General features: G+C 50.0%; 1 protein-coding gene across 1 annotated transcript in view; it reads left to right on the top strand.

Moving 5' to 3' along the window:
• The window catches only part of LOC144732546 (glypican-6-like), a 117,831-nt gene that overhangs the window by 80,728 nt on the left and 12,258 nt on the right, over positions 1–24,845 (top strand). Inside the window, exons 5-8 of the mRNA XM_078613971.1 lie at positions 3,189–3,354; positions 14,416–14,546; positions 15,940–16,119; positions 24,163–24,293. Of these exons, the coding sequence (XP_078470097.1) occupies positions 3,189–3,354; positions 14,416–14,546; positions 15,940–16,119; positions 24,163–24,293 (608 nt within the window). The remainder of the gene's footprint in view (positions 1–3,188; positions 3,355–14,415; positions 14,547–15,939; positions 16,120–24,162; positions 24,294–24,845) is intronic.

Genomic DNA, 24,845 nt, shown 5'->3' on the forward strand with positions numbered 1-24,845 from the left:
ATCGATATCCTGTGCCCTATCTTCTGGACCAAACCCCTCCAAAATACCAAACAACCTCAAGTAATAATAATACAAATACATTACAATAATAATAACAAACAAAGAAAATGCATTCTTATTTTTCCCCGGGCGGGTTTCCTGCTTGATTGTGTGTTGAGCCTCCTTCGCACCGTACGTAGCCAACCGTGCTAATTGGAGGCGTGGGGGAAGGACAACAAAATAAAACACGAAAAGCAGTTATAAAGAAATGAGTTTTTAACCTTTATTGATACACACGTGCATTGCTCCAGTAGCTTCCGAATATCTGACCGAAGAGCGTTCCAGACGGCCGTAGAAGCGCATCTGAAAGCGCCGTGCCGCGCGATGCGGCGTGACCGTCTTTGTTCGATGGCCGGGCCAAAAGCCACCGCTGCGAGGGAGACCGGAGTTCGCGTGGTGGTTGCTGCTCCTTGACCAGATCGTCGAGGCGTTGCGGTTCGTTAGTGGCGAGCACTCGGTGTGCATCGAGCGAGGCAGGTGCGAGGGCGTTTGCGGACGGATCGTCAAAGCGAACAAAGAGGTAGGGGAGGGAAAAACAAAAACGGATCTTGGGAGTGAAGCCGAGCCTCGGGTGCGGGCCCAACGACTGGGGCGTGCGCCCGGCCTTGGGCTTTGGTGCGGCATTAGAATAATCAGCTGCCAAGCCCCAAAGGGAGGTCGCTATTGCAACCGAGACCAAAAGTGTAAGAAAAAAAAGGTTAAAAAAAATCTGCTCATCTCCGCTTTCCTAGAAGCTTTCTGCGCAGCCAACCTTTTCCGCCGACTCCCAGAAGGAAAGAGAAAAAATATATAAATTATCGCCGTCGTGAAACCGACATTCCCTCTTCCCTTGGACTCAGGGGAGCGCCGCGCGTCGTCGATTTCACGCTCGCGACGCTTCGGGGCTCGCAAGATTGGTGCCTTTACCACGTCGCCGGAGCAAATATCGGAACCTATTTTATATAATTTTGTTATCGTCACGACCACCGTACGTGTATTTTATCGTAAAGCGTGTCGCTGCACAGCTGCTGATGAACGCTGGGTCTGTTTGTGTATTCCGAGTGGACTTGGCAGTCAGGGGCACTTGTGCATGCGAGGTGTGCCAATGGTGGGTGTTTTTTTACACACTTTTGTTCGGTTCATCAGCAAGCCCCCGCGAGTGTGCGTGCCTCTGCGCGTGCGTGTGCATGCGTGCGTGAGCAAATGTGTGGGTGCGTGCGCTTCTGCTAGTCGTCTCGGCCCGTTAACTCATAACACTCGAGGTTGTTCCGTGACCTACCAGCGAGAGAGTGCACCTAGCCTGGCACAAATGCTGTTGGGGCATCACCGTCACTTGGCGGTGAATGCCGGCTGTTGTTGTGTGTGTGTGTGCGTGTGGTGAGCGGCGGCACGCTAGTTACTGCGTGCCCGCGCTATGAACCCGGCAAACTTGGTGTGATTCCCAGCCATGGATAACACAAAGTAGTGGCTGGTGTCAGATACTCACCCTGAGTCTAGTCGGCCATCAACGACTACCTGGTGCGGTGTGCGGGTCCTAGCCGACAAATGTCTGACAGTCCACCAGCGTTGGTTCAAGCAAGCCTCACTGCTCGGGGGAGACGCGGAATGTCACAACCGGTCTTAGGGTTTGCTTGTGTCCATCGAATACTGGTGAAATGATAGGCTCCCAGAAGGGTCGTGTGTCTGACAGGATGTGTAGAGAAACACTTTTATGTTTCACGTGAAGGCGGCAGTATTTGTCCACTTATTCCTTTTGTAACACCCCATGCTTGTGTGCCGTGGTGGCTAGGAGATGTTGACTACCTCGCCTGGTGTACAGGAGGTCGTGGGTTCTATCCCCACCCTGACACCTGCTGCTGTGTATTTGGAGTTTGCATGTTCTCTCCGTGGTTACGTGGATTTTTCTCCGTTTTTTTCCTCCACATTTTATAAACACGCGTTTAGAAAGTATTGGGCTGCTATACATTTCCACATGATAAGCCACTTCGTAAAGCTATCATCTGTGGTAGCCAGGTCGCTTCTGGAAAAGAGCTACATAGCTCAGTGGGCCTTACCTGGTAAAATAGAAAATAGTTTAGTTTTAGTTTGAATAGTTCTCAAGTAAATGCTCGCGGGCAGGCCTTGCCCATACTGTCTATAAGACTACACTGGGATCTTTGTTTTCAGTTATCTGCAGAGGAAAATGAAGTAATTGACAGGAAGGCGGTTGTGGTCTTTATCTTCCAATGGCAATTGTGCAAACAAAAGTGAGAAAAGGAAAACAGCAGAGTTGTGTTTTCTTTTTATGTGGGCTGCTATGGTGCCCGGACACAGAGAGTGTGAGAGAGAGAGAGACCTGCTCCTATTGAGAATAAATCTGTCACACATTCTTGAAAGTCCACTTCACAGCACACTGAGTGCTCGGGTAAATTCCTGCGTGTGAGGCGCTATTAAAGCGGCTATCAAAACAGGCGCTCTTTAAGGTTCACACAGACGCTGCAGCGCCCTTGCTGACGGCATCGAGCCGTGAGAAATCTCCATCGGGAACTCGCCCAGAAATCGGCATTTACATCAACTCCAGCGGAGTTCCTCAGGAACCGTCGGCGGCTTGTGCTCGACGCGCGTGCCTGTTCTGTGTTGTTGTTGTTGTGGTCGCGGGCGCTCTGGCGCTGTCGTTTTAGAACCCCGCCAGGGACGCGCTTCTGGAAGATGACATCGCGGAGCGCGGCGGATATATCGAGAGGCGAAACCGCTTCACGCGCGCGTCCCGGGTGAACCGTCCGCCCCGCACGGCCGTGAGGGACTGCGGCGGTTGGCGGCGGCCTTCGTCCGGCAGTCGGACCGATTACGGACGACGGCCGTCCGCGCACTCGACTTGCGGTGCACAGGCCCCACGTTCGATCTCCCCGCGTTGCAGAAGAAGCAACGGTGCCGGCTTCCTGAGCCCCCCCCCATCCCCCCATGTGTCCCGACGCCGATCGGCCGGTCACGTGCGGCGGGCTAAGTGCCGGTAACTCCCAGCCGCTTCCAAGACGTCCTGTCCGGCGCGAAATAATTGGCCCAAAACATCGCTTGGGAGAGAGAGTAGGCGCTCTCTGGAACTCCTTCTGGTTGCGCCGATAGTGGGCCGAGCGGGGAATTGCGGGGCCGCGCCTTGACCCCTGTCTCGCGCGGGCGTGCGTGTCGCACAGGTGTCTCTGTCATCGGAGTGCGTCCGAGCCCTCACCAAGATGTGGTTCTGCCCCTACTGCCGCGGGGCGCCGCAGCTCAAGCCCTGCCGCAACTACTGCCTCAACGTCATGAAGGGCTGCCTCGCCAACCAGGCTGACCTCAACGTCGAGTGGAACAACTTCATCGGTGGGTTGGCTCTGCGTACGCCCGCCTGCTCGCCCGCTCTGTCGCTCGCTCGCTCGCTCGCGCACACTCACCCTCTCCCTTGCCCACCCCATTCACGTGCTGGCCCACCCTCTCACCTGTGAGTATCTCCCTCGATGATGAAAGTTGCACCTCCTCTCTGTCGCTCACCCCACTTCTTTACTCGCTCGCCCACCCCCTCGCCCACCCACCCACCCACCCACCCACCCCCTCGCCCACCCACCCCCTCGCCCACCCACCCACCCACCCACCCCCTCGCCCACTCTCTCTGTCTCCCTCTCCTGCTCACTCATCCTCGACACGGCGGATGCCTGGTCTGGACCCAGGAGAGGGTGCGTGAGGGCCCTTTAAAGAAGAAATATAGGTCGCAAATTCTTCAGTGGCTTTTCTTTGCACATCTCTTAGAATAATATTCTTTACGCTTGATGTTATTTCAAATAACCCCTGAGCGAGGGAGAAAGAAAAACAACATTCAGAAGAGCGGTATCAAAAATAAATCCCTGTTTATTATGTGCTGACATATGTGCACATGCTTTTATAGTGTGTCTGTTTAACAATCACAAAAAAGACCACTCACAGCGGACTGCTGCTGTCTGGTATGTTGTCGTTTGTATTGATTTTGAAATCCTATTGCTTTTCTTTTTACAAAATGCCTTTCAGCGTGGAGTTGTTGTTTTTTTAACAGAGTTGCATTCTGGTGACAGGAGCAGAATTTTAATTATTTCCTAAGCGCCGGAAGAGCGAGTGAGCGAGCATTGTCGCACCAAGACGCTCGCGCCGCACGCACCGCTGCCGTGCTGCCCGCGTTGCGTTCGTTGGGTGGAGTAGCAAAGCGCAACGGAAGTGTTCAGAACGGCAGCATCGCAAACAAACACAAATGCGGAGTGCTTCAAAGAAATGTGAACACTTCTGAGAATGTGCAACAACACCACAAGAAACGTCCCTCCGGGCTCTGGAGACCACCTGGAGCAGATTCCAGGCACGCGTTGACATTCATGGCGAACGAGTGGACACTCTTTGACTTTTTGAAGCTATTAACATATATTAGTTATCACGTTACCGTGTAGTATTATCCGTTCTTTTCCCATTAAAAACGATAGTCCCATATAAGTGTTAACATGTTTTTTTAAGCACCCTGAAAATTCTCCCGCGGCGTGGTGAACGTACCGCTGAGGCAGAGCCAGGCGACTCGCTGCCCTGGGTAGGAGGACGGATCGAGGTCAGCGCTCTTCCCTAGTCCATCACCTCTGAGATCGATCGATTTAGTACCGAGTTGCCCTATCGGCCCTCTCCCCTAGTCCATCGTCTCTCTCTCTCTGAGATCGATCGATTTAGCACCGACTTGTCGTTGGGCCAGTGACGTTTGTGCCGATTCATCGATTATATGCCGAGTCTCTGATCTCGCAGTACACACTTCGAATCGTATTAAGAGTCGATGTGTTTTTCTAGTGCGATCTTGACAATGTGCGGTAGCATCCTCTCGTCAATCCATTGCTGAGTGATGGCCTCCTCCCTATGCCGTGTTTGATCATGGGGGATGTTTGACCATACTTCACCACGCTGGGCAGTGTAAGGTTGACGACGAGTAGAGCCCAGGACCAGGTCAGAGATCATTGCTCCGTGGGGCAGGGAATCAAATTCGGGTCCCAGGGTTCACAACGCAGCGTGCTAATCGCCGTGCCACCGCTCCTCCCGCGTAGATGAGTACATGCCGAATGGAATGGGTTTACATGATCCCCTGCAGCGGCGATCGGCCGTTACGTTCACCGCAGTGCAAATAATCACGGTGATCTTGAAATCGAATCAAGAGGCTGACTCGTGACATTGTTTTCAAATTTCCGGTGGTCGTCCCACGGAAAGATTTGCCACCATTACAGTGCAGTACAGTGCAGGTGTGTCCTTCGATTTACGAAAGGGATGGGTTCCTCAAATAGTCGCTTAAAACAGCATGCGTCCCCTTAAGATCTCGAACATCTGGGGATGATGCAGATCTTCTCTGCATTCCCAGTTCGAGGCTTTGATCTATGGGTGACCGAGATTTTTCACCATGTAGCCCCCAGGCTATGGAACGCTCTTCCATGAGATATCAGGAACTCTGTGGACATTTTAAAAATGCGTCTTAAAACCGATTTATACGCTTCCGCTTATTCAACTTTTAGGTAAATTAGTAAATGGATTATAATGTAATTATGTTTATGCTGAGCGTCTGCTGCTGCTGTGTCCTGTGCAGCGGCTTTGAGATCCTTGATGAAAAGCGCTAAATAAATTATTATAATTTCGTAAATCGGAATAGATTTTCCCATGAATCCTAAACATTAAGGATGCGTTTCGGACAGTCATTCCAACTCTACCGCCGACCGAAAAATATACACCACCTATATCACTTAACGCAGTACAAAAATAATTAAAATATATATATTCAAACTATTGAATTATATAAATTATGAATGAAATATGGCGCAAGATAATTGAAATAGTATGTTTCGGCATTTAACAGAGCCTCCGAATGTTGCCTGGCATGTTGATGGCAGGGAATGTGGTGGCGCCGCAGTGGTGGCGGTGGTGGTGGCGGTGGTGGTGGCGGTGGTGGTGGCGGTGGTGGTGGCGGTGGTGGTGGCGGTGGTGGTGGCGGTGGTGGTGGCGGTGGTGGTGGCGGTGGTGGTGGCGGTGGTGGTGGCGGTGGTGGTGGCAGTGGTGAGAATTATTGTCGGTCGTGGGCAGGAGGTGAGCTGTGTTGGGAAAGGGTCAATCATGCAACGATGACGTCGAGGGAGCTGCGGCGAGCTTAGACGTAATCCTCATGGACAGTAGCCCAGACGCGTCTTATAACAATGCAGATGCACGCACGTGAATATTCGAACAAAACAAAGGCAAAAGTCCCCCACACAGCCTCGACAATCTATTTTGGGGCAAGTGCTGTTGCCGAAGACCTAACGAAGGCCGGCAAAGCGCTCGAAGGGATGGCGCGGACAGCACCAATCAAACTGGGCCCGCCGTGGTGCGCTAACCACCATGCCACCACTCCTCCCCACGTACAAACATCCCCGGTGTAGGCTTCATAGACTTTTGAGGCAAGTGCTGTTAGCGAGTTGCACTTAAGAAGGCCGCGCGTGGGTACACGAGGGGTGTGGGTGGCCAGCACCACGCGCGGCTGCCTTAACGCACGCACGCAACACGCACGCAACACGCACACAACACGCACACAACACGCACACAACACGCACGCAACACGCGCGCAACACGCACGCAACACGCACGCAACACGCACGCAACACGCACGCAACACGCACGCAACACGCACGCAACACGCACGCAACATGCGCGCATTGTTCACAGCTCCTCACACACATTTTCAGAGGCGCTACACATACTGGACACAATGCGCGAGCAGACACGAGGATCACTGCATATCCGCGTTATTGGCCGGGAAAAAACAACTCTTCTGTGTGGCTCACATTGCCGGGGCGTCTCAGTGTGAGCTCCGTGACTCATCATCATCCCGCCCCGGAGCGACGCAGTGCACTTGGGGATTTTTGCAATTTTTGCGCCGCTGTCATGAAAATTATTTGTTGAATGTTTTCGCTTCTCTCTGTCCCAGGCCTTGTGTCTCCCACATCACGCGCTCTCGATTTCGGGGGGGGGGGAGGGTGCATGATACATTCCGTTTGCCTTGACTCTCTTCATTCGGCAGTAAAAGTATTGTTCATTTTTGTAGTGTATATTGTATTCACACACATGAAGAAAAAAAACCCACCCCAAAACCGATAATTGCTCTCTGCTCCAGCCACAGAACCATATGCGTACATGGTTGTAAAGATAGCACTCATTATTTTAAATATAACACTCATTCAAGATAGTCCTTATCATAATTGCTCATGGTTTGTACAAGAACGCATGTGTGAGTGTGTTTCTATGTTTGGGGAGCAGTTATCGTGCTCTGCTACGAACCCGGTTCCCCGAGTTCCATTCCCGCTCACGGCGGCCAACAGCAGTGACGATTATCTGAGCTGGTCGTGGACCTCCGCTAGGTTGACTCAGCCGCAAATGAGCACCTACTGAGATGTGTACTTGTCGCCAATAGGGCCAACGTGTACACGTCGCAAACGTCCCTTCCACCAACAGTCTGTTAAGGTTGTACCAAAAACAAAACAGTGAATGAGCTTTGTCTACTCTTTGCGTGCTCTTTGTCGGCTTTAGTATCACACTGCACAAGAGGCAAATTGCTTGGTTCACCGATGATGTGGGTGTCATTTATGTGGAGCATGTTTATGACGAGACTTTGGAGCGACGCAGGACTTTCGGCCAGACTCCTGCCCCGCGAGTGAAAGTTTTCAGGATCCAACATTTAGACATTGGTGGCTTTCGTGATTTTCTCCAGTCGTCAAGTACAGTGGGAACTCTGTCCACGTGACCCGGTGGGAGATGATCTCGAACAAAGAGGGCGAGAAGAAGCCTCGAGGCTTCGTGTGAGCCTGGAGAGAGAGGTACAAAGACGTGACTGGGCCCCATCATCTCTCATAGAAGATATTCGCAGGTTTTTTCGGTAAAGTCACGTAGGTAAAAAAATGTAAATTAATAAAAGTAAAATAAAAATATAGAAGATGTGGCAACGAGCCATCGAACAAAGACGGTCACCGCATCGCGCGCTTCTGCGGCCGTCTGGAACGCTCTTCCTTCCGATATTAGGAAGCCACTGGAGCGATGCACTTTTAAATCTAAATTTAAAACTCTTTTCTTGACACCTGCTTTTAGTGTTTAGTTTATTCTCCTTCCCCCGCACCTATTAGTCGTGAGCGGAACTCGCGTCGCCGGGTTTGTAGCGCAGTGTGCTAACAGCTACGCTGCCACTTCCCCCGCTCCAACAAAGACAAAGATCCCCCATATAGCCTTAACAGCCTGTTGGGGCAAGTGCTTTTAGTGAGCACCTATGAAGACCGGGCCTTTGTCTCCCTAGTGACAATGTTTACACACTGCACCAGGTACTCATTTGAGGCCGAGTCGACCTAGGGGAGGCCCAGGACCGGTTCAGATAATCGTAACTGCCGTTGGCCGTGAACGGGACTCAAACTCAGGTGGACGGGTTCGTAGTGCAGTGCGCTGACCGCTACACTCTCCCGCTGCCCCTTGCTGTAACGCGCTGTAACGCACAGGCATGCACACACCCACCTCACGAGAACACGATGCTTTGTTAAAATTAATGAGCTAAGCTGAGATTTGTTAACACATGAACGGCCCAATGGGTCTTATGGAAAAATTAGTTAAGCTTAACCTATTTTTTTTGGGGGGGGGGGGGGGATAATTGTGCGTTCGTTGAGTGCAAATGTAATGAGCAGTTACGATTACAGAGGTACATGTTTTAGGTATTCAACAGCTGCCGTCTGCAGGATCAGAGGAATTTTTATCCTCCCGAGAACGACTGGAATATATTTATTCTGCCGATTTGAAGCTCGGTCGTTTTACCAACTAGGCCCGTCCGATGCGCAGCACTCGCCGCAACATAAAATGAACGCTTGAATAAATGAGCGAATTGTGCACCCTTTTTTTTAATAGGAGGCTTTTCAAAGATCTCACGAAAGGGCTTCGTCTCCACGCCACACGGGGCAATGCACCCCATCGGTGGAGTCCGGCCTCAGTTGGTGCTTTTTTGACCTTGGCGTGGTTTCTCTCTGATATGCCTGCCGTAGGCGTTCACGGTTTTGGCTTCGGAGGCTCGCCGACGTGTTGTTCTGGCGCGGGCGCCGCGGGCTGCTCGGCGCGATGTCCGACGGTTCACCCCACGCGCCGGGAGCGGCTTTCAGGAACTGATTTCAGGAACTGAATTCAGACGGACGTCATGCCGAGCAAGCCGCTGTACAACCCTCTGATGTTAGATTTGCCCAGTCGCGGTCTCCCGATGTTATTCTAAAAGAGTCGGGTTTTATAGACTGTATATGAGAAAGGAAGGCGTCATATGGGATTATTTCCATCTCGCAGTCAGCATTGAACAAGTTGATCAATCCTCTGCAGGTGTCACTGGAACGACGCATCGATCTGGTTTTCATCAAAATGTATTTTACTTTGCAGTCAATCGACGATGGATGTCTTATGGATAGACTGGCTCCCACCATCGAAGCGTGGAATTTCCGCCACGTGCCAACAAAGATGAACACCGCTAAATACCAAATAATATTATATCGATCAAAGCTTCACCGAGTATCAACACTCTATTTCAAGAAGGTCCTGCAATGCCGCGTTTGACCAATTCTGTAGATTGGAGTACTCAGAAAACACCCCCCACCCACGATCTCACATTTTGACACTCATCATTCAAATTGCAGAATGTCAAAACGATGCTATGCAAGTGTGTAAGGATACAATCTATGGATCGGGGAGAGAGAGAGGAGTCTTACTATTTGGGTCTTTCGGTAAAGTCATGTTCTGTTGCGATCGAAGCGTCGTGATTTTTTATTATTATTCTATCTACGTGACTTTACCGAAAAACCCATAGAGTATGAATTCCTGCAGTCACGAAAGCTTTAAGTCAAGGGAGGAGTCTCTCAGCAGCAGAGGGCGTGCCCAACCCAGGGGGAGGTGCCAGAGGAAATACTGAGAGCTATGATTGGTCGACTTGGTTCAAAGGAAAAAAGATGCGGGAAAGTGGAAGAAGGGGGAGGAGACAGTGGGGAGTCGGTTGGGGGGCAGAGCGATGGGATTGGTGGCTGGGGGCTTGTGAGTCAGAGGGCGAAATTGAACCTTAGGGCCCTTCCATTTAGTAGGTTCGCAACAATCTGTCAAAACTTGACCCCTCCCCCCCTCCCTGTAGGCACGCGGACTTCTTACACCCCCCCCCCCCACCTGAGTAGGTACACCTGACGCACCACCCCCCCCCCGAATCTTATAGAACGGCCGATATTTAATCCACGCAGAAACGACCAAGGATTAATAATATTAACGTGTTTAAGCAAACAGACAGTCCACCGCCGGCTGCATTAAAGAATTAAGTTGCGTGCCTAGGCCACTTAATTTGCTGAGCTGCGTGATAGCTGCAGTCAGGGGCACGGTGGCACACGAGTGACACCTCTCCCACAGTCCCACTTCTCCCGGCAGGACTTGGTCTGACTTGTGGCTCATTTGAAGGCCAATGTCGACAAATTATTATCGAGGCTTCACCCCCCCCCCTCCGTTTCCCATGCGTACGCACATTATCAGTAGACCCCCCATACGCAAGCTACGCGTTTGGGTTAACCCCTCCTCCATGCGTACGTACTGAATGGATGGCTCCTTAGGGTCCCGTCAAAATCGTAATTAATTTGTGGCGACTCCGTCCCACTGCGCACATCAACGCCGCGACCCACTTGGCGCGGATCGTTCCGTTGTCGTGTCGTCCAAGCGCAGCAGCGGCGAGGGCAAATGCCGTCGTCATAAACAAAACTTAGATTAGCGCATCGTGTCGAGCTCGTCGAGAGGAATAGATCGCCGTGTCGTTCCTCTTGAAAAGACATAACATTATGGGACCCCCGGGTCACGCCATAAGGCTCAATAAAGATCCTCACATCCAACGTAGGTGCACAGAGTCCTTCTACAGAAGACGGTGGTCATAAACTAAACTCAACAATTTTTATTTTTCACCAGGTAAGGCCCCCACTGAGCTAGACAGCTGTTTTTCAGAAGTGACCTGGCCACAAATCATTAATAGCTCACCGAAGTGGCTTATTACATGGAAATTTATAGCAGCAAAAAACTCCAAATATATCCGAGGGAAAACCCGGATTACCCGAACAAAAATCCACGCGACCACGGGGCAGAACACACAAAACTCCAAATATGCAGCAGGCGTCAGGGTCGGCATCAAGCCCACGGACCTGCATACCTGGCGAGGCAGTTAACGCCTCGCCACCACCGTGGCTCCACGGACATTGTGTGAGCAACAATTCATTTGAAGCTGGCTGCCTGCTGTGTCCGTGAGCTGCCCCCACACGACCGATGATGATGTCCTTCAGCCGCCACTCCTGGCGGGGGGAACTTGGCCGCAATCCCGACGGCTCGTTTCCTCAACGCCGAAAAGGGAACGCGAAACCCGACGTGAACTGAACTGCAGGCGCGAGATTCACGCGCGGGTAAAATTCATCGACGGGGGAGCGGTGATGCCCTACATCAGTGACCGCGAGACAAATGTAGAAATTCCACATTTCCATGGCAGGGGCTCGTGCCTGCCCCTCGGGACAACCGCTGTTGATTTCTCACAAAGCGGCAGGGGAGCTCAGCCCCTGCAGCCCCCCCCCCTCCTATTTAGTATCAGTCATTGTGGTATACAAACTGTCTGCTATATTTGGAGGGGGGTGGGGGAGCTGCGCAAAACGCAAACATTTGGACGGTCTAAGCGATGGACGCGGTCGCCTTACCCCGTACACACACATGGGGGGGCTGAGAGCCAGAGTGGGATCAGCGCGATAGACACAAAACGCTGCTCGTGTTGTTACTCATTCTGTTTAGCGCTTAGCATTTGTTTAACGTTTGTTTAACATTGACCATGCCGTAACCCACCACCCTCCCCCCCTTGAGTTTACGTACCCCCCCCACCACCCCTTTAAACAAGGCCATGCCGCAGACAACTCGTTTTACGTTCCCCAGAGAGGTGACGAATGCAGGTACAGGCAGCCATCGACTTACGAACACCCGACTTACGAACCAGCTTACATGAAATATTAGTTTTGTTTTACATTGCCTTAAAAACGCGAACTCTCGCCTGCAAATTTAACCGCGGCACTATTTTTGTTCAGCTGTGGGATCCTCAGCGAGATGCTGGGAGTGAGTGTTTGCATCAAGGCCGTAGCCATGGAGTCAACATTGGGGGGGACCACATTTTTCAGGGGTCTGGGGTCCCCCCCCCCCCAGAAAAAAAAAAAATCTAAATTTGAAAAGAATTTCCTGCCTAAAATATTAAAAAATTCACTAACGCATAGGATGGACTTTTTATTTATTTTTTACAATAATGTCTAATAGTGTATTGTATTACATTGCTTTTTTTATTTTTTACCTTTTCTTGTTTCATTGTATGTAATGGCAGAGATGAGGTATTAATAAAGTACAACCATAACCACAATCATATAAACAGAAATCTATTTTATAGCAATATATATTATAAGTATGGCCTTGGTTTGCATGTACGCGCATTTAAATATACGCTAGATTGTTGTGTTCCGACTTACGAACCGTTCGTCTTACGAACGGGTCCCGGGAACGAATTGTGTTCGAAGTCGAGGACTGCCACTACAACCGACGCCTGACCAGAAACTTGAACCCGCAGCCGTCTGATGGTGAGTCAAGCTCTGAAGGGCAGCCACCCCCCCGTAGGGCTTCAACTGGAATGACGACCGAGGGCAAATGGGGGGGGGGGAAAGCTTTAGCCGGACAGATAACTGATGAAAACATTAGGAGGCAATTAGGCAAGAGGGGCAAGCCGTGTCAGAGCGTGGGGAGGTGGTGTTGGTGGGGGTGGTGGGGACGCGAGGTGTGGGAATTGTAAACTCAATCTGAACGAGCGTGGAGGGAGACGCGAGCTTGCAGGGTTTTAGGGAGGGAGGGAGGGATGGGAGATGGGGGGGGGGCAGGAAAGTGCTTCTGTGTCGTTTGTGGCGTCCCTGCCGCTGCCTGTGTTGTGGGAGCGCGGTGGAAACGTGCAAGATGGATGGGATGTTGTCGTGCGCCTGCAAGCCGTGAACGGTTTAGCATCCGCTTGGCATGCAGAGCCCGATAAAGCGTCCCTGCGGAGACTCGCCTGCACTAAGTCACCACAGATGCAATTTGTATTCGCAATGATGATTTACGGGTTTTTTTTATTCTGTAAATAAATAAACATCTTGATAAATACAGAAGCGCCGCAAAGACAAATACAAGCAACGGGTTTGGCTTGCGTGTTTTGTTGGCGAGTTTTGGGTTTTTTCACGGCTTGTGATTTGCATGTGTTACCATTGTAAATTGCTTCTTTTGTTTAACCCGGGCAAGGGAACATTCCAGGGGCAGTTCTCTCGCGCAAAGGAGTACAACTAATCGGCAGTCGTCTCTCTGCTCGAACGAGTGTAGGGCAGTGCGCCCCGTCTCCTGTTTATGACCCAGAGCCCCTGGTGGAAATTCCACATTTCCATGGCCTTGAGAGAATGCCTTCAGAGCGGAACTTCTGTTGATCACGGCAGCGGTTGGCGTCAGGGGCTGAGTGGACCATGATGGGAAGGTCGCGACTGGTGGAGTTTTCAACGTGACAGAGAACGTCAAGATATGCTTTAAAACAGGCACACATATTCCCTGAGCAGTTTTTACTCGTTTAGTTTCTTTATAATTGCCTCGAAAAAAATAACACTTTCAAATATAAACCGTGAAGGCTAATGTTTCTCTTTGCATACATCATCTTAATTACATATTAAGATGATGACGGCTTCGGTTTTGTCACGGTATTGGTAAAATTCATGGCTAAGGTGCAGGGGGTCAAACAATATTCCGTGAAAAGGTCACGAAATTAAGAGGGGTTGTGACCCAAAATGACTGCAAATAAATAAATATCCATTTCTTAAATATATAAATGCAAAAAACCCTGTTAATAGCAATTTAAAGGTTAAAATAAAACGTCAACCAATTGGCGATTGTAAATCATTTTGCTTCATAGCTGAGTTTTGCGTTAGGCCCGGTTATTATCTGGCTCTGTGTCGTCAGGCGCTCCACCACCCACCTGACATCAAAACGAGTGAAGCCGCCGCGTGCTGGAAAGCAATTTTCACGAGCGACGACGTTTCGCTTGGAACTGCACCAAGCATCTGCAGGAAAATGCAGGAAGTCAGAATATCCTCAACAAATCACCCAATATTATGAACGATGATATTGACTTCAAAGACATACGTGTTAGGTCAAGCAATTTTATCGTAATTGATTTTGCTGTCGTAGTTTTAAACAGTGTCGGAACTGAGGGAAATGGTCGAAAGAGCTTTTTGCATAGGGATGGCCGTGTGACTTTGACGTTGGCTTACACAGAGACGGTTGAAGTAATTGTGACATTGTGCCCGTTCATCTCAGATGCCATGCAGCTGGTGGCCGACCGTCTGGAGGGGCCTTTCAACATCGAAGCGGTGGTCGACCCCATAGACGTCAAGATCTCAGAGGCCATTATGAACATGCAGGAGAATGCTGTGCAGATCACCACCCAGGTGGGGCATCATCGGCGTCACCATCATCGTCATCATCAGCAACATTAGCAGCAACAATTATTGTCAGTGTCGGCATCATCATAATCATCAGAAGTACTATCATCTCTCATCAACAGCAGCATCATCATTATTGTCAGGATTATAATTACGTTAAAAAAGAGCACACTAATTAAACATGTTAAATGTCTCAATGGAGGACCCTATTGCATATACATTTTTGACTCAACGAGGTTTTTCCAGATCAATAAATGTCATGATTATTAAGAATCATCAATGTCAACAGCACCATCATTGGTATCATTTGTAGCAGCAACAGCAATCGTAGCAGTAACAGAATGTTTGCAGTCGTAACAATCATCATTATCACTGCTGTCATCACCTACATCATCACTACCATTGTCAACACCAGTAATAACATGTATCAACACTTTACAGAATTGCACGTGTATGCCCTGTACACACACATTTGTTTACATGCAAGTGTTAATATATATACACATGCAGCCCATTGACTCGCTTGGGCAATACCGGCGATGGTATTTGCACGGTGTTTGCGGTTTGGCTACAAACACCGCATATGCTGAAGGCGCTATCAATGAGAGCTGCACTGATGAGAATATAAGTGCTTTCGCAATTGCTCGAAGTGAAGCAATGCAAGGGAAATGCCCGGTGAGAGAAATGACGGGGGAACAATTGTACATCTAGAGTTGAAGCTTTCGTGACTGCAAGGATTCATACTCTTAGGTTTTTCGGTAAAGTCACGTAGGTAAACAATAAATAATAAAAACATACTTTAAATAATAATAGAATAATAATATAAATAAAATAATAAATCACGACGTTTTGGAGGCTTGTGTTGCCTCCGAAACGTCATGATTTATTCTTTTATTTCTATTATTATTTAACTTATATTTTTATTATTTTTACCTACGTGACTTTACCGAAAAACCTAAGCGTATGAACAATTGTAATGCAATCCAACGGTAATTTCCAACGTAGGCCCTCTTCGACACCGCGACCGGGACACGATGAACGAAGCGTGGCAGGGCTCGAGTGGTGCGACGGCGCGTTACGGCTGCGCCCAGCGACGAACTCCGTCGCCGGGCGCATCTGTGAACGCCCGGCATTATTGTAGAATAGTGCCGGGCGGAAAAAAACACGAGTTTCAAACAACAGCACGCAGGGATGTGCGCAAAGAGCACGCAGTCTTTGCTCTTAAAAATAAGAAGCCGTTTTTATTTATTTTCTACCCATCATCGCGCTTCGTCAGGAAACCCCGGACGGGTTTTTTCCGAACGCCGCCGGAGGCTGTGCGCATTTCCCAGACGAGCGCTTCGTGCGTTGATTAAAACTCAATTGGGGGGGGGGGGTGGGTGGTGGTCGCGCTCCGCAGGTGTTTGCAGGCTGCGGGCAGCCGAAGGTGAGCGCGGCCGGAGGGGGCGCTCGAGACGACGGGCCGGGCTCGCGGAGAGCGGCCCGCGGCACGGGGGACGCGCCGAGCCACCGCTTCCGAGGGTACAACCGGGACGCGCCGCGCCCCACCACCGCCGCCGGCACCAGCCTGGACCGCCTGGTGAGTCGGCCGTCTCGGTCGCTTGCGCGCGCCGGCACGCGCGCGTGTGTAGACGTTGTGGGGTTCAGAGGTTACGCACTCACGTGCGCGCATAAGTGCACACGCGAACACATACAAACACAACGATACCCTCCTCCCCCCCGGCGCAACTGCCGTTAGCGAGCGCCTATGAACGCATACGCGCACGCACACACGTTTTGCATCTATACGCGGACGTACACATGCATGCTTCACGTACAAACCCACGCACACGTACACACACCCGTGCATATTCCAACGCATTCGCACGCATTAATAAGAAACAACACTCGTGACTAATTTGCGCGGCGCATGTTTGTAACCCTGTGTGAGAAGGTGGCAGTACAGCAAATAGGTGAATACGTAGGTGCGGGTTCTGTGCTTCCACCGGGTTCCTGCCACACGCAAATATTAGGATTTGGTGAAACGTCTCAATGTATTAGGAAGCCACTGGAGCTATGCACTTTTACGTCTAAATTGAAAACTCGCTTCTTTCAAACAGCTTTTTGTGTGCAGGTTGTAGTCATTACCCCGCACCTCCGATTAGCATGGCTGGCTACGTACGATGCGTAATAAAATGAGCTCATAAGATGCAAGGAGGCTTTCTTAGAGAGATAGTGCCGTTTTAAATGATAACTTTTAAGGAAATTCATTATCACAAACTTTATAATCCGAAATAAATTTTCTATTTCCTGTAATTACTCGTAAACGCCAGCGCTTAACTATTTACTGTATAATGCCACACGCTTCACCTAAAAGGCAGTTTTGAAACGGCACAAATATAAAAATGGGAGAATCAAACAAACCTCGATTTTTTCGGAATCATAAAAGGACTTGGCAATATCCGACGGCTTACAATTTAATATTTTGTCCGCCTCTAAAAATAAAGCAACAGACATGGAAAATAATAAAACGACAGAGATGAAATAATACACGAGCGTGTGATGTATTTGGGGCCACATGTTTCCGTTAAATGGGGATTTGCGATGATGCTAACAATGATCTCTTGTCCTTCCCTTCTGCGACATTTGACTCCCATTTCAAATTTCTATCTTGGGGATTACCCTTCTGTCTCCACCACCCGCCACTCTCCCCGTATCCCTCCACCCCTCTGTCCCATTTTATTTTCCGCCCGCCCGCCTGCCCGCCCTCCCCATTATTTTTGTTGAGTTGTTTTTTATTTGGTTGAAATGTTCCCCTCCATTGCTCGCATCAGAGGAACAAGTGGAGAGAATTCCAGCAAGGCGTAAGAACATTCTTATTTGAATTTATCCATTGATGTGTTCTTTAAAAATGTGTCCCGACATTTACGCTGAGCTGTGCACGCTGTTTACTGTTGTACGCGTCTCAGTGCTGCCGTGGGGTGGCAATTGTTACGTGTTCACGGCTGGGCGCAGCGACGTGGCCCAGCGGCAAGCGCATTGGCCGTTTGTGGCCGACGTTCGTGGTTCGAATCTGGTAAATACCACAGATGTATTAACTGTTAAATACATGCTGGCCGCTTTTGCGGCGGATGTTAAAGATCCGGTGACGTCATTCGAAAAGAGGAGGCAGACGTCATGGCCCAAATTCGCCAAAGTTTGAATCATGACGCCACAAATTACTCAAATGGAATCACGCACAGCAGCAGTCATCGCTGTCTACTAGCAGGCTGTAGGCCAGTGCTGAGTCAACTTGCGCTGCACCAGGGACAGCTGCCACTGCGGGGGGGGGGGGGTCCCCCTTCGAATGGTTGAGATGAGATGTGAGATGCTTTGCGATGCTGAAGCATTCATGCAAACGCCACTCTACGGGCACGGAATGTCATGGTTATCTGCGTAGGTCATCCACTGGTGGCTTCCCGCACAGTGGCGCGTCGGTTTTATTTACCCTGAAGAGATGATGAGTTGAGTTGTCCCATGACCGGGATTTGAACTCCAACATTAACATTTTGACAACCCGGGAGCATCCAGGGAGCTTTGGAGGGCTGAGCCCCTCCCCCCCTCGCCCCCCCCCCCCCCTCTGCTGAAGGCTCAGCCCTCTTTCTAAATTATTATGGTCAAGTCAAAAATGTCAGTACAATATTGAACCGTATCGTTACTCGTTCTAATTTGCGTTAAAACACTCGATCAAGTTTATTCAACGAGGTCACGCGACAAGGCTGCTGTGTAAGCGGTTGGTTGGCAGGAACGGGGGGGGGGGGGACAGGGGGTGAGTTTCGCCCTGCTTCGGGCTCGTCAGTGAGTCGCGCTCGGCTACGGATTGTTGTCAACGCTCGTGCTGTCGTGGATGAGACCACAGCTGGGTGAAACATCATTGAGTTGCTTTCTTGATTGGTGACAAAAAAAGTTAAGTTCTTGTTTATAATCTAACGTGTTTAAAATGTTGGGTAACGCACGCTCGCGTTCTCCGTGTGGTCAAGGGACGCAGAAGTCAGAGTGTTGAGTTGGCATCCAGCTCGACTCCTGGGGTTGAACCCGGACAGCTGATGACCTCAGCCTGGTCACAATTGACTGCACAAAATATGAGTCGTCGTTGTTAAATTTGGCTTTCACTTAATTTGGTTTCATTCAATCTGTGAGAATCTTATAAAGTACGTGTGACTGGCGTGAGAAGTGCATTTCTTTCTGGAGTAAGGTGTCCAGGGAAGTGCTGCCCTTCGCGTGGATTCGTGGTACCTTGGAGATATTTCAGAACTAGTTCTGTCAGATCCACTTCCAGGTGCCATTCTCCAACACGCGGCGTGTGATGAGCTGCACCGGTAGAGTTTCCGAATGATATTCTCATATCACGAGTTGAAAAACGATGACGGGCAATCGCACAAATTGGGTTACGACACGGTGAGAGAGACAACGCAAAGTATATGTATATTTGTGGCACGTGCGGGAACTGCACGCGTCGGTTTGCAACAGCAGCCGCTGTCGTACCGCATTGCACCGTCCCTTTAAAGAGCGCCGTTGTACAAGTCCCCCGAGAGAAATCAAATTTTCCTTCATTAATCACTCGGCCCACTTGGGGAAGGTTTTCAAAGCGCACGGTTCATACTTTACCGTTCATACTTTACCGTTCATACTTTACCGGCGTTTATTGGAACGCAGGAAAAAACATTTTCCCGCTCCCGTCTGCTGTTTTTTTCTGCCATGGCAGGAGGTTGCCAATCGTCTGTAAAAATTTGCAGGCAGTAAAAAAAAAACGAGACATTGTAGTTTCACCGCGAGCATAAATTGCCAAACAAGTGTGATTTATTTTAATAGAGATGAACGAGATTTGATTTTGTGTTTTCATCGATTTGCTGATTTATGCCCCCGAACCGTCGTCCCAGTGAGATTGATGCCGACATTGACAGCCCGAGTGGAATTTCACGTTCACCTCCCCGCCGCGTTTGCCAAATAAGTGCTCCGATCGCCCCACCCACGACATCATCAACAACCACCGCCACCATCACCGCCAACATCACCGACAACATCACCGCCGCCGCGATGTAACGCTGATGCGGTCATCGTGTTTGGTAAAAGATCGTTGTTGTGTGTACAGACCAATCCATTGCTGGACAAGGGCCTCCTCACGCTCTGCGGACCGTGAGGGCTCTTTGGCCGTAGTTCACGCTGGTCAGGACCGGGTTGGTGAAGGCAGGGAGCCATAGAAGCACAGTGCAACAATTCACATTTTTTTTCTGCATTGCCCTCTGCTACCCACCAGATAGCACCTCAGCCTGTAACACCTGTTAGGCACGGTGGTCGGCCAAACCGAGGACTAGCCAGGCTCAAGTACCTGCTTAGCTTTGGACATCTCATGAGAGAGACAAATGCAAATGTGGATGTAGACGCGAAACTGGCATCGCCATCCGTGAAGTCTCCCCGTGTCGGATCAGTCACGGGGGTTGTTGGACCATACTTCACCCCGCTGGACGGTGCCGGTTGGTGAATGGGATGATGCCCAGGAGGGGTTCCCAAGGCAACCACCCCTGACGTTAGCCGTGGCTGGGTAGTGAAACTCAGGTGGGCAGATTCACAGCGCAAGCGTGCGAACGAAGAACTGTGCCACTGCTACAGAATCAGAATATTTATTTATAACTGGGGGAGGAATCCGATGAGCTATGAAGCTCTTTTTCACAGATGTCCAGTAGGGGAGGGTAAGAGCGTTGCAACAACAAACAACACAAACACACGATAGGAGTGTAAAGTACAAGAAAGGTAAACAAATCGCCCAAACACAAACAAACACAACACTAAACCATCCCCATCCTACCAGACGAAGCCCACTGAGGTATTATCTTATCTTTCAGAAGCGACCTGGCCACAAATGATAGCTCAACAAAGTGGCCCATCATTTGGACATTTCTAGCACCAAAATAATCTAAATAATCTGATAAGAGCTTCTAAAAGCACGTGTCCCAGCAGTTTGCAATGCCATAAGATAGATCTCTGTGAATGTCCATGTGAAATGGTTGTATTTTGTCTAAATTATGGGCCAAAGCTGTATTTGACAATATAAATTGCACTGACATGAAGATGTGATGGGTTAGTTTAATATCAACGCGATGCTGTATGTGCACATTTGACTTTGCTCGCTGGGGTATTGAATCACTTGGGCAATTTTCTCTCCGGCTTCCAGATCCAGTTGATGTACCTGAGGCTTCAGGGAGTCGAAGGAGGAATGGCGGGGCATTAAACCCACACTTACAGCTCTGGCTCTTTCCAATACATGCAGTTTGGGACTTCTCTTAATTTCGTTGATATTCTGACTTTTTCTCAATAAAATAATTATACTTGCTACATATATTGAATTACCGTGGGAAATTTTGAAGATAATGCTGCTGCCGATGATGATGTTGCTGCTAATTCTCAATCTGCTGATAATGATGCTCTTGCCGATTATTATTATTATTCTGCTGCTGATGATAATGCTGGTGCTAGTGATGCTGCTGCTGCTGCTACTGCCGCTAATGCTGCTATTGATGATGATGCGACTGCTAGTGATGAATGATGATGCTGCTGATGATTATGATGCTGCTGCTCCTGACAATGCTACTGCTGCTGATGATGCTACTGCTCGTGATGATGATGCTGCTGATGGCGATGCTGCTGCTGATGGTGATGTTGCCAATGGTGCTGCTGCTGATCATGCTGATGCTACTGCTTGTGATGATGCTGCTGCTGATGACAGCGATGGTTACAATGGTGACCACTGCAATACCCCTGCAGAAGACAAAACGCACAAACCCCTTCCACGCAAACCCACCAGGCAAGGTAGATGGCGGAAATGCTGAATTTAAACACAAACACTCATCCCGCTTTCAGCGCAATTACCAAACGGCTTAACGAACGCGAGCATTGCATTCCATCAGCGGCGAGCGTAATTTGATTTTGAAATTACCGTGTCATGGGCTACAGTCGCCCCAATCGGATGGTGCTTCAGTTAAACTCATTCCCATCCTCGGATTAATTAAAGCGTGCATCTGTTAAATAATGGCGTGCCGCTGAGCACTCCGCTCAAGAGTCTGGCTCCGTGCTGAATTTACAAACTATTTTTATTTCACCAGCTAAGGCCCACTGAGCTACGTGGCTCTTTTTCAGAAGCGACCTGGCCACAAATGATAGCTCAACGAAGTGGCTAATCGAGTGGAAATTTATAGCAGCCAAATACTCCAAACGCACGTTGAGGCCACATGTGGAGGGGAATACCAGAGGACCCGGAGAAAAAAACACGCGTCCACGGGGAGAACACGCAAACTCCAAATATACAGCAGCAGGCGTCGGGATCGAACCCACGACCTCCTGTATACCAGGCGAGGTAGTTAACATTTCGCAGCAAAGCCTTTGAGGAGTGTAGCTGAACCTGTTCAATATTGCAAGCCTGCGCCAAGTTTGTGTTGAGCCACCAATCGTCAAGTTTATTTTGCTTAAGCAAGTGAGAACTCAAAAGACAAGGGAGAGTGTAATTTATAAGAGGCACCTGGGGGGGGGGGGGGGGTGGCCACCAAAATGACAAAAGCCAAAATGTATGTAAAAGAAAGTACAATAGTGAATAAAAACAACTCTGCGTTGCAGAAGAAATCGAAGGCAGTGCGCAACCACTGAACAATGAATAATGTGCAGTACATTAGTAATTGTGCAGTACATTATTAATTGAAAAGAAACATTCCTTTGCAGTAGTTGACTCAGGCAAATTACCATTAAAATGTAAGCAATCATTCAGTGGCCGACAGCACCTCAATATATAGAGGCCCGCAGAGCTTGGGCAATTGTTGGTGCCAATACTGTGCAGTGCATTGCAAGTTGACATTATTTTTAAAATACAGAAACGTCAACATGGATTGAGGGTGATTGTTGGACCGGTATGTAAACAGACAGGGAGATGTGTCGAATATAACTGCAAATCAAATGACCACACAGCATCCACAGAGTTGAGCGTTGCTCGTAAATGATGAAAATATGTTGAACGTTATTGACATACGTACTGGATATATGTGTATGTACGCACGTACAACGGGAGGAGGGAAGAAGTGGAGCAGTTAGCACGTTGTGTCAAAGAACTCGGCAACCTGAGTTCGATTCCCAGCCACGGCTACCATCAGTGGCAAGTGATATGTGAACCGGCCCAGAAAAGACAAAGAGCCCCCGTGTAGCCTTAACAGATTGTTGGGGCAAGTGCTGTTAGCGAGCAGCACCTACGAAGGCCGGAACGGCACACGAGGGGGTGGGTGGCCAGCACCACGCCCGGCCGCCTTTGTCTCCCCAGTGGCGATGTTTTTACACACCGCACCGGGTACTCATTTGAGGTTGAGTCGACATAATGGAAGGCCCATGGCCGGTTCAACTAATCGTCACCGGTGTTGGCCGGGAGCGGGAATTGGAACTGGGGTGGCTGGGTTCGTAGCGCAGCGTAGCGCTAACCGCTGCGCCACCGCTCCCCACCACCCACCTCCTCACCCGCAATGGCCAGCGTTGGTGCAGTACGGTGAAAACATCTGCCGTGTCTGACATGGAGTGAAGGGCGTTTCCTCTGGCAGTGGATCGACACAGGGCTGTCCATTGTCATTGTTATCACTGTATTCATGTGCACATTGAGTAAGTCTCTGGTCTATTCAGTGGCTGGACGTGTGATGACCTACCCATTTCCTCCACCCCCTATGATGATTCTATGCATTGCCGCGATTCAAGGTTAAAATTGAGGACGTGTGTCCTGGAAAACTGGAATAACCCACACACGCACACACACATATATAAATAAATATGTATTGTTTCATAAACTCATTCTGGCTTCATTGGTACACGTTACAATCCACGTTTGATCATTTTCACCGTATCCTTACCCCACAGATGGCCCACACAATGAACTTAATAAAAAAAAATCTGTATCCACATAATCCGTCTAATCTCAACAAAATCCTGGCTTGTGGAGAATGACACTTTGTGGATTATGAAGTTTTTCCAGTGTTGCCCCTCAATTCCATTCAAACACTATGTTTACTGGGCATCGTCTGATTCTTACTGTCTGGTTTGTACTCTGCGCTTCGTACTGTCGCCCCGTACGGCCTGTCGCGTGTGCCAGCGTGTTTCTGTCTCGTTCATTGACCTAAGCCAAAGGAAACGCTTGCAAATTATTTGCATCTCATTTTTTTTTCATATATATAAACAGTAAATAATTGATTGGTACGTGCGTTGTGAGCGTGGGGAGAGATTTTAATTGATGAATAAATGTATCGTCACAACCCCAAACCGAAGCTCGATACAACAGATATTGACTCGTGTGTACAGCGCTATCCAGACATGTACGTTTCCACTCCTGTTTGTGTGTCTATGCACGTGGGCAACCGGCCGTGTCGTGGCTCGCAGCCACCCGCCCGCACGCGACCTCCCGCGCGCGACCTCCCGCGCGCGACCTCCCACGCGCGACCTCCTGCTCGTGACCTCCCGCTCGTGACCTCCCGCGCGCGACCTCCCGCTCGTGACCTCCCGCGCTCGACCTCCCGCGCGACCATGACTCGTGACTACTTTCCAGCACCGCCGCCTCACTCTCGCCGCTTCCCCCCTCCCCCCATAGGTGGTGGACGTGAAGGAGCGGCTGCGGCAGGCCAGGTCGTTCTGGGCGACGCTCCCCTTTGCCGTGTGCTCGGAGGAGCATGCCGCCGGCCTCGTCGACGACAAGTGCTGGAACGGACAGATGCGCGGGCGGTGAGCACCCCCCCCCCCCGCTCCGATCGCTCGTCCGCTCTGAACCAGTTGGAGATATCTGTTGGTGGGACACACTTCGTGTGCACCACAGGTCAACAATTGAAAGTGCACCGGAATCAAAGCGATGATGGGCGAGAGACTCCCGGTTGTTAAAAGATGGGAGCAGCGTCTCCGTTACCGCAAAGCTCGAGTTTTGAGTGTGGACGCACGCGGAGGCAGCCGGGAATTTTACGTGAGAATAGAGTGGTGAAGCATTGCGGGTCGCGATTAGGAGCACGAGGAGACTGGTCGACCTGGGGGCAGATGGCGCCGTCCACGGAGGTCGGCTGTCGACTGTGCAACAGCTGCGGGCACGGCGGTGGGGCTGTCGTGCCGCCGTTGTTGGCATTGACCCTGGCGACATGGACCGCTTTGGAAGAGGAGACAGATTGCTTTCTGGGGCAGGATTAAGGTCTGCCACTGTAGATGACGTCGCAGAACGAATTCTGACACCGCTTGTCCACGCGAGGTGACGCGGCCGTCTGTCCCTCTGAGTGTCGCACGGCCGTCCCA

The sequence above is a fragment of the Lampetra planeri genome, chromosome 43 (assembly GCF_965212315.1).
Source record: "Lampetra planeri chromosome 43, kcLamPlan1.2.h2, whole genome shotgun sequence".
Classification (NCBI taxonomy): Eukaryota; Metazoa; Chordata; class Hyperoartia; order Petromyzontiformes; family Petromyzontidae; genus Lampetra; species Lampetra planeri.